The sequence below is a fragment of the Carassius auratus genome, unplaced genomic scaffold, assembly GCF_003368295.1.
Source record: "Carassius auratus strain Wakin unplaced genomic scaffold, ASM336829v1 scaf_tig00011025, whole genome shotgun sequence".
NCBI classification, from domain to species: domain Eukaryota; kingdom Metazoa; phylum Chordata; class Actinopteri; order Cypriniformes; family Cyprinidae; genus Carassius; species Carassius auratus.
Window position 1 is genome coordinate 99,079 of NW_020524163.1, and position 10,602 is coordinate 109,680.

The 10,602-nt window shown below is 38.1% G+C and overlaps 1 protein-coding gene and 1 long non-coding RNA gene across 2 annotated transcripts; one reads left to right on the plus strand and one right to left on the minus strand.

Annotated features, from left to right (window-relative positions):
- Positions 1–640: 640 nt before the first annotated feature.
- On the plus strand, positions 641–4,374 carry LOC113072936 (uncharacterized). The gene is made up of 6 exons (XM_026245813.1): positions 641–747; positions 2,499–2,751; positions 2,845–2,945; positions 3,207–3,333; positions 3,420–3,518; positions 4,235–4,374. Exons 1-6 carry the CDS (start codon positions 662–664, stop codon positions 4,250–4,252), a joined length of 684 nt encoding a protein of 227 aa, XP_026101598.1. The 5' UTR covers positions 641–661; the 3' UTR covers positions 4,253–4,374.
- A 2,597-nt stretch (positions 4,375–6,971) lies between these two features.
- On the minus strand, positions 6,972–8,144 carry LOC113072937 (uncharacterized). Its single transcript, XR_003280411.1, has 3 exons — positions 7,830–8,144; positions 7,408–7,698; positions 6,972–6,985 (listed from the first exon to the last, which is right to left on the minus strand). It is a non-coding gene; the product is annotated as an uncharacterized LOC113072937 (long non-coding RNA).
- Positions 8,145–10,602: the final 2,458 nt, after the last annotated feature.

A 10,602-nucleotide genomic window follows, 5' to 3' on the forward strand; every position in this document is an offset into this window, starting at 1 on the left:
TAGGCAATACTGCATTTACAGAATTCTTTATTTTCTTTTTCTGCTTGTTTGTGAATTTTGTTACATGTATATTTTTTAAGTGTTTAATTATTTTAAAATTAATAGTGTACTTATTTGGTTAAAATCAATTCCCTATCTTCATTTTCGAAACTTTTTTTGGTTTTGGTTGGTGCAATCGATTTTCGAAATAAAAGTGACAGCCCTAGTTTAGACTCAGACATGCCATGCACATAACGTCATACAGAGCTCTAATGTCTATGGTTAGTGCATCCACATCCCCACCCCCCGCTCCACCCCCCGGTGGAACTGGTAGGGTCCAACTGCGAGCAAAAAATAGAAATTGAAAAATCAGAGCAATGAGTAATTTTTATGTTTGTTAAAAAATCTGACTCGGAAGCAACAACCCAAGCTTGTAGAATTGAAAATAAAACTGAGAAACAATGATCCATTTGTGAATTATTCCAAAGAACTGGAAAATAAAAGTTTGAAGCCATTGTTTACATCTCATTACTTTCTGTGTAGCATCTCTACAAATCATCTGTGTAGTAGTTTAATATATTGTGTATATTTCAGTATTTGTATTTAATAGCAGGGTTTCAGTCACGTGATTAAGATGACGCGCGAGGGCGGGAAAAAGGCAGATGGAGGGCAGGAAGTAAACATGGAGAATACGTCTATAGAGGAAACCGTTGCAGAAAGTCAGTATTGTACGGATTTAGATCCAGTTTCAAGATATAGATACAAGGAGTTAACCCCTTACTAGTAACCCCCCTTTTTTGGCATGGAGACCGAAATTACATACCCAAAATAAAAAGGTTTCTGCTCATGATTCTTTCTGACTAGATACATAATCAACCTTTGTTCACAAAGCTGACACTTTAAAGTTTACTGTTCAGGAATCAGAATCACTCAGACTGTTATGATAATAGAGATATATAAGCTCAAACATAAAAACAAAAATAAAAATATTAAAAACATATGTTTTAAATGTATTTAAAAAAATGTTGATGAGGAAATGAGTTTGAAAACACAGTGTAGCTAAGGCCACAAGTCTTCCAAGACTTCATAAAAAATTTCATAATTGAATCTGTAAAACTGCAAATTTTATGAAATATTTTCTAAGGCCATGTCATGTGTGTTTTTAGAGAAGGCTCATCAGATTGATTTATGGCCCTTGTCATCTCTGTAAGATCTCACATGTAAACATTCCTGTGCTCTTTGTGTATGTTTCACTGTTGAAAACTGCCCGAATCATGATTGTATTGTTCTCACCAAACGGTTCTTTCACACCTCCGCCAAGTATGACACATTATCCGCATTATTCTTTTATCATTATTCTTTTGTTTTTATTCCACCTTTATTAGCCTTGATTGTGGTTTTTCAGGCTTTACAAAGCAACAAAGCAGCGATCTCACTTCAGTCTCTCTTTGCATTTAGCCCTTATTTATCAAAAGTCTTACTATAAAAATACAACAAAACATTTTCTTACGACCTTACGTGAATTATTGAGACAAAAATGCATTATGAAGAAGAAAAGCACCAGCTATTAGTAGCATTGGTGCTAACGTTAGCATCAAGCTACATCTGACAATTTATGAAATTATTAGTACACTTTTACTCAAAACTCACTTTAAACCCCGATCGAGTGTTTATAATAACTTCCTTTAGCGATCAGGGGTGGAATTTGGTCGTTTACTGTTGTAAAAATATGTTATTTGTAGCCTTTTTCATCGCTGCACAAGTTAGCATTTCCGCTGTACATTTTCGATTTTTTTTATAAAAACGCCCCAGATCTCAAGAAATTCTCATACCAAGCTTTACTATCGTAATCGCGGGTTTATTATTCGGATATTTTGTGTGTACAGAGGTGTTTCAGTGTTGTTTTGGCCAGATAACTACCAGGAAGTGTGCAGGAAGCATGTGACACGATGGGGCGGTGTCCAGATATGAAACTCTAAGATTGACGTTTGAAAGACCCAATCAGAGTCTGAGTCACACACCGCACGAGCTGTGACTACTGCACGCACACAGAGATCGCTGGGAGAGGCTGTTTATCATCTGATCGCCTAAATCCGTGGAAAATGAATAGAAATGACGATTCTGTCTGAAGAAATATGAAGTAAACATCAGTAAATATATCCATATATCTCCGCAGATATGCATCTTTGGTCTGTAAATCCTTATTGACGCTGTTCAGTGAGTCTATGTGAACACAAATAAACCGCTCTTGACGTGACTGAATATGACTGAGTTGTGAATTTCTATTCAAAATGTGGCATAATACGGATTTATTATTTTGCACTCCTGACATAAATCACTAAATATCTGTCACTGCAACAATGTTTTATCAAAATATTGGTCAAATATCGAAGCTTGAGTCTTTAAACTTTCCATTGATGCACAGTTTGTCCAGATGAAGTAAGACAGTGATGTTTAATGTGCTGTGAAATTGAAACAATAATAAACTGGGGCCGTCAGCGATGTTTGCACGCAAAGGGGTTAATTAACAGATATGTTGGACGTGACCCGTACCTCATGAAGATGAGTGAGTTTTCAGTAGAACTGAAAGATTTACCGACAGTTGAGGCTGTTGACATCACCAACTATCTGGTCCTTCAGACATCGTACTACACCAGACAGCAAATGAAGGCCTACAAAAGTATGGAGGCATACAACTTTTTTGTCAACGGATGGGTCCACAACCTCGGTGTCAAACGGCTCCACGATGATCATCGTTTGGTCTTCGCCAGAGTGAGTGTTCTTATATTTTTTGTGCTAAGACGCTAGCAGTAATGCAACACATCTTAACGACGACGTTAGTCTGACAGTCGTCTATGTTCCAAGGTAAACCACTCTCAGAGGTCAAGCGAAACACCTCTGAAGACCTGGATTATTGCGAAGGAGGTTGGAGAAGTCATTGCAGCTCATTGCAATTGCATGGCAGGGTAGGTAATTTATGTTGGCTGGGATGTTTACAACGAGATCACACACACACCGTACTGCTAGCATACTGTGTACTTCAGAACCAGCGGAGAGAGAGCTTTAAGGAATAAACATGTTGATTAATGTTAAGTGCTACTCCATCCATTTTAGTATAAGTGGGCTATATTGCACATAATCAAAATGTGCTGATATATATGGCACTTTGCCACTTGTGCAGATTGCATTTGAGGTTTAAAAAATGTCATATTGTATTCTGTTCACAGACTATCAGAATCGTGTTCTCATGTAGGGGCAGTTCTTTTTTCCATTGAAGTTGGGGTAAAGATGCGAGATTCCGCTTCCTGCACAACAGAGCAGTGCAAGTGGCTGATGCCATCACATGTAAAAAAGGTAAGGTGACATGTTCACAGCAAACCAAATGTTGGACAGAGAATGTTATTTTGGGACACTGTTTAACAGTGTTAACTTATTTTCAGATTCCTGCTGCTCCAGTAGCTCTGATTGACTTCTCCTCAGCAAAAGCAAAAAAAATAAAGCTTGACCGTTCCATTGATGGCAGGACAACTGACAACAAGGTTGGGAAATCACTACCATGCCCAAGAGTTAAGAGAGGGTCAGAAACATATGCTAGGTTTTTTGAAACATTAAGCAAAAACTGTCCAAGGAGTGCAGCACTGATGGCTAGGGAGCCTTACCACAAAGAATTCATCCCCAAATCTTGCATGCTTCCTAAAACTGTTCTTGAATACAGAACACCGGAGACTCTGCAGCTACCCCCCAAAGAGCTTGGAGAGCTATGCCAGGATTTTCTGCTAGAAGAGCTCACCCTGTCTCATGTTCAGGCTGTAGAGAGGGCAACTCGAAGTCAGAGTGCAAGCAGGGTTTGGTTTAGGCAAAGAGCAGGACGTGTAACGGCCTCAAAGCTGAAACAAGTGCTAAAGACCAACCCCCAGCAGCCATCCAAGAGCTTGATCAAGGGCATATGCTACCCAGAAGCATATAGGTTCATCACAGCCGCTACAAGGTATTTAGGGTTTGAATTAGGGAAAGGCAAAGGTAAGATTTGGGGTATGAGGCATGAACAAATGTTTACTGTTTTCATAGTTGATTCATGGTATGGACAGCCCTGAAAGATAAACATTAGTTATAGGGTTATAAAACTAGGGTTATGCAGGATTAGAACTAAGTATAGGGGTTAGGTTAATGGCATTTAAATCACTGAACTTGCTGTACATGTGCAATACAAAGTAATAATTTTCTGTTTCATGTGTTGCATGTGTACTGTGTACAGTTATGGATGCAAACATGAAGCACAAGCAAGAGGAGCATATGAGAAGCTGATGGTTCGGGAGCATGCAGGCTTCTCCTGTATGGACAGTGGTCTCTGGCTGAACCCCAAGTGGCCATACATGGGGTCCTCCCCTGATGGGATTGTCGCTTATGACTGTCACGGAACTGGCATCTGCGAGATTAAGGTAACATTACAGTATCTGTTGTATTAAATTCCCTATATCTCTAGTACGAGTCTAGTATCAAGTCCTAAACTGAGCAAAAACACAGAAATTATCTTTGTTAAAGGAAAACGAATCTTTATTTAGAGAAAATAATACATACCTGTCTTTTTTCAATGTGTGCACTTCATCTTTGCCCAGTGCGTTGTGAATGTGTTAGTATTAAGCCTAGCCCCATTCATTCCTTAGGATCCAAACAGGGATGAATTTAGAAGCCACCAAACACTTCCTTGTTTTCCTTATTTAAAGACCGTTACATGAGTAGTTACACGAGTAAGTATGGTGGCACAAAATAAAACATGGCGATTTTGTAAGCGGATAAAAAAATAACTACATCATATTGCGGAAGAGCACTTAGTTTGCAGCACTTCGACCTCAGCGCTCAGTAACATCATCACTCCTGACTTCAGAAGTTTAAGTGGGGGAGGGTGGGTTTTTAGGAGCGATGATGTTACTGCGCGCTGAGGTCGAAGTGCTGCAAACTAAGTGCTCTTCCGCCATACAATATAGTTCTCATTTTTTATCCACTTAAAATATCGCCACGTTTTATTTTGTGCCACCATACTTACTCGTGTAACTACTCATGTAACCGTCTTTTAATAAGGAAAACATGGAAATGTTTAGTGGCTTCTAAATTCATCCCTGTTTGGATCCTAAGGAATGAATCGGGCTAGGCTTAATGCTAACACATTCACAACGCACTGGGCAAAGATGAAGTGCACACATTGAAAAAGACAGGTATGTATTAATTTCTCTAAATTGAGATAAGAACATAGTAAAATACTGAAAAACGATGGTGTTTTCCTTTAATCTATTTTTCATATGTTCTTCTCACTGTGATTTTAGTGCCCACACTCTCACCAAGATGAAGCCAATCTGCGCATGTGTGCAGGGGAAAAGAGTTTCTGCCTCGTCAATGATGGAGATAATGTTAAACTGGACCGAAGTCATGACTACTACTACCAAGTTCAGACACAGCTTCACATTGTAGGTGCTGAGTACTGTGACTTTGTTGTGTGGAACTGTAATGACATTTTTGTGGAAAGGATTTTGCCTGATTTTGAACTTTGGGATGATGTGATGCCTAAAGTTGAGTGCTTTTTTAGAAACTGTTTACTTCCAGAAGTACTGGGACAGCAAGTTACAAACTTACATGTGTAAAATATGATGAAACATTATTTACTTAGTTCCAGGCACTCTTGAAAGTGGGCTGTGTGATACATTGCCGTTATATCAATACTGTTGTATGAGACATGACATTTTGAATATTGTTATGATTAAATGCTATTGAGAATACAGAATAATACATGGTGGTTTATTTACAAGATTAGATTTTTCAACAAGTGTTATAATAACTACAAGAACATGGTGTGCAATAGTACATTGGAATCCATTTCATTACATATAATAGATATCGCCAGTACAATTGGATTATTGGATAAAAATATTACATTTGAAACATATTAACAAAATGATGTCCCTCCCTCTTCTCCTTCCCTTCCTCCTTACTCTAATGGGACAACAGACTCACAAAGATTAGACAAGACACAGCAAATAACCCCAATCTTGTCAATCATTGCTAGTGCCTCACCTGGTTTTGTTGTGCTCTATGGGCATAGCCCTGCTTTGCAGAATCTGATATTTTCTTCTGACTAAACCGATGACTCTCTCAACATGAATACGCAAATTCGCTATTTTTCTAGTTTCTGCCACCTCATACGCTGACAGTTGTTTTCTCCCCTTGGTAAATGCAGGTATCTGTAGTGAAGCACAGTAAAATCCGACACTATCACCAATATTGAACCCACGGTCTGCTAGAACAATATCTCCAGGTAACAGGTTTTTTAGGAGGCCACTCTCTATTGTGATCTGTTTATCGCTGACTCTCCCTCCCCAGGCACAAGATATGTAAGTGACATAGCCTTGGGGTGCAACACCAAGCAGAAATTTTACAGTATGGTGATGCTTGTAATTTGACCACGTTTGAGCTTGGGCTAGTAAATTAGAGGGCTTCTCAATAAAAACTTCAAAACAATCAACTATCACAGCAACTTTACATCCAAATGCCTGTCTGAATGCCATTGGCATTGTAGCTTGAAGTACATGCCGCTCTGGCCACTCAATTTGAAATTCTAACCTGTCATGAAGTATGTCAATTACTTTATGCCAAACTCTAGAAGCAGTGGGCAGAGAGATCTTGAACCTAAAAGCTAAATCTTTCAGCGGGAGATTTAGTCTTAGCTTCATCAAAACTAAGATGAACTGTTCAAATTTAGACAGCACAGACATAGGACCACATGTGATGTAGGGTTCACACAGCTCAAAAATCTGCATTAAAACCAAGAAGTTGGGAAGCCCTGTGTAGAACTTTGTCTTGTCTTCATTTTTTTCAAAGGACTCCTGGTTGAACTGTGAGTCCAGTGCTTTGGTCCGAAGATCTCCCAGCTCTGTTGTGTTCTGTCTCAGAACATCCTCCATTTTCTCAATATCATCCATCGTTAGTTCCGTCTGGCATCTGGCATCTGCATAGTCTGCAATATAGCAGTCGGGAACATAATTAGTGAAACTCACAGGTGAAACATAACAGGTGAAACTCAAAATTTGAATATCGTGCAAAAGTTAATTTATTTGAATAATTCAACTTAAAAGGCAAAAAAAATTTCACAATATTCTAATTTTGAATTTGGGGTTTCATAAGCTGTAAGCCATAATCATTTCAATTATAACAGATATCGGCATGAATTATCTCACTTTGCATGACTCTATATAATATATTAGTTTCACCAGAAATTCATGAATATGAATTATGTGCGTTTATATGAAGTTATCTTATTGACAACCTTTTTACAAACATGCAAGTTGTCTGGTCCAATTACACAGGGTGATTTTCTGACAATCACATTTGTAACATTTAATAATAATGCTAGTTACACATCTTAGCACAATAATTTACCTTGATCATTTAATGTCCCATTCCCACTGATGTCCTTTGACTGTGAGATGTCAGCTGACTGCTTCGGTTCGGAGCTCTCGGCTGTCTGCGTTAGATCCGGGCTCTCAGCTGTCTGTTGGAGATTCAACATAGCCTCTGCACATTCCGACCATCTTTGTTTGTCTTCCTTGAGCTTCATCCTCTGCTCTCGTTGCAGAGATGCCTCTGATTTGGGCTTAATTTTTTGGTAACCGAGGTTGACTGTCGGAGCCCAGTCTACCGACTCAACGTCAACCAAAGCGCTAGGGCAGCCTAAACAGTCACAATGAAGTCCATATTAGACTATCGGTAACGTAATAATTATTACTAAGTAAATTTGCATTTAACGACAACCTATATAGATATATAAACACAGCCACAAAAAAGTTAGCTAGCAAACATACCTCCGACAAAGTGGTCGCTGCAGACACGGGCATTAGCAGACTCTGCTCCTCCCGACCGCAGACGTACGTTTAAAATCCACTTTACGTCGTTGTTCTGTGAGCTTTTTACATTTCTCACCTTTATGGACGACAATCTTTGGAACTCTGAAAAAACCCTTTCCTTTTTCACGGTTAGAACGATTGGAGCAGCCGTAAACTGCACAAAACATGGGCATTTTTACAGACGGCAGATCCTCGCGAATTCACTTCCTGCCCTCCATCTGAATTTCGCGCGTTCGCGAAGAAGCAATGTGACGTCACGTGAAACCAACCTATTATCTCCATATTTTTTTCTTCTTTTTTATGTTGTTTCATTATTTGCATTAAATTATCTCTTTTTTTTGTTGCACAGTCTAAAAAGAGTATGCCAGGCATAGATTCTTTATTGGTGTGAGGTGTTACCTGTGATTGAGTTGGTGATAAAAAGGAGATGGAGAAAGGAGTGTCTTAAATTGGACTTTGGTATCATTAATATTTTCCACTTAAGTCTTGGAATGTTTTTTTATTATTATTATTATTAATTATTGTATTCCTGTTTATTTATTTTTTATTAAATTATTATTTGTAAAATTCACTTCCATGTGTGGGCTCCCCTTTGTAATGTGGCTTCACCTAGAGCCAGGTGATTGTAACAATCTAAACAATATACTCAGATTTCAAACTTGCATTAAAGATAAACATTAAAGACAAACAATATACAGTAAACATTTTATTGCTCTAAATTTCTAATTAATTTTCTTGATACTGATATAATTATAAAATTAATATAATTTAATATACTTGAGTGTTTGCAGTTGCCACAAAATTATAATACAATCTCTTGGTAATAAAATTTAAACTACAATGAAAAACACTAAATCTGTTTTTCATTAGTATCACTACTTTGTCCCATCCTCATTCGCACATACCCCGGCAATGACGCAATGTGAGATTTCCACTTAAACCACGCACATTTGTAAAGTCCCATTTGTAAAGACACTGGCGCAGATCATCTCTAGCCACTGAGGTAAAGTAGAGATGTCGAGCTGAGGTGACAATGTTACTATCCTTTGAGTTCTCATAATCCAGCCAGGTGCACAGATTTATCTCATGCCGACTCTGGGGTTCTCCTCTGCCACGGTGACGGACCACACCGAATACATAAAAGTATACCTGCCGTGAGTAAAACATTTGACAGATGGCAGACCTAGGAAGGACCAGGTTCTCCATTATGTCAAAGCAGACAGTGAATGTATCACCCACGTCATTTAGTGTGTCATAAAACTGACGAGCTCGGCGACAGTGAAGTGTGTAAAGAAGAATCTTGTTCCGCTTCTCTTCTGCAGTCAGATCAGGTTCATTGTTTGCAATGCGGAATTTGACACACAAAGAGCACACATCTTTGGCAGGATGACCAAAAGCCAGGTTGAAGTCATACACAAAAATGCTCCAGTATAGCGAGTAGGAAACTTGTTGATGATTCTGCTCAAGAAACATCTGATGCATTTTTGCCACACTCAAGTCACTCGGCAGGAACTTTCTCCCAGGTGTACCACGGCGGGCATAGTGGCCTGCTCTACAAATAAAAGACCGTATGTGCTTTCGAACTATGTCCTTCTTTGCAGTTTGTGCCTTAATTTCCCTGGGATCACCACGATGTTCGGGACGTGCTTTGCCATTCTCAAGCAAATACTTTGCAATACTTGAACTACTTGACACCTAAAATGAAAATAAACATGAAACCAATCATGCAGTCATATTACCAATAATTTAAAAACATGAATTGACAACAGTTTATTATTTTTTTTGCAAAGGTTTACTCATGTTAAATGCTCTGCCCATTATGCAATAATACTATGTGCAAAATCACTTATATTTCTTTGATACCCCCCATCTTAGTCCATCTCTATATCTTATTCTGTCTATAGCTCACCTGCACATACAATGTTTGGTCTATTCTTTGTGTTTTATTTATTTATACATATGTATTTATCTGTGTTTGAATTTTTATTTACATATTTTTAATTTTAATTTATTATTAAAACTACACTCTAAAAACTGCTGGGTTGAAAACAACCCAATTTGAACCCAGCGCTGGGTTATTTTAACCCAACCAGTTGGGTTATCATATTTAACCCAGCCTGCTGGGTTGCCTTTTTTATGGTTTAAAATGACTATATTGCAGGGTTTCAAAAACCAGAGCGGTTATTTTTTGTCACTGTATTTCAGAAGGAAAACTACTGTATTTAGAAAATGTTCGATATCAATTCGCATGTAATGCTTGATGAGGCAGCGTTTGTGAGCTCAGCGCTGCTCTGCAGCCGTTACCGGAGAAACCTACCTCTCCTGCTCTTAGCGCCTCCTGCTGGCAGAAAATAAACTCGCAGAGTGCAGCCATGTGGGGAAACAATGCATTTCTACGTTAAAATTAACCCAAATTGAGCTAGGCATTAAACCTACAAATGTTGTTCATTTTAAATATCACTTTTACACACAAATAATAATTATCAAAAGGAAAATATTTATTAAAAACAAGAGAAAAGTCAAAAAGTAACATGTTAGAAGAAATGCAGAAAAGAATGGCATTAACAGCTACAGAGTTCATAAATAAAGCATTGAACATTTGATGAATATAACTTGTCTCTGGCTTTTAACATCTACAAAAACAAAAAACAAACATTATTTTACTCTTAGTAAAAAAAACAACAACAACAACTGATAACATGAAATTATGAAGTTTACTTGCCTTAAACTA

Coding starts and splice junctions, on each gene's coding strand:
- LOC113072936 (XM_026245813.1), top strand. CDS start 662: ATGGAGAATACGTCTATAGAGGAAACCGTTGCAGAAAGTCAGTATTGT. Junction 2,752..2,844: donor ATCGTTTGGTCTTCGCCAGA/GTGAGTGTTCTT, acceptor CTATGTTCCAAG/GTAAACCACTCTCAGAGGTC. Junction 2,946..3,206: donor CATTGCAATTGCATGGCAGG/GTAGGTAATTTA, acceptor TTCTGTTCACAG/ACTATCAGAATCGTGTTCTC.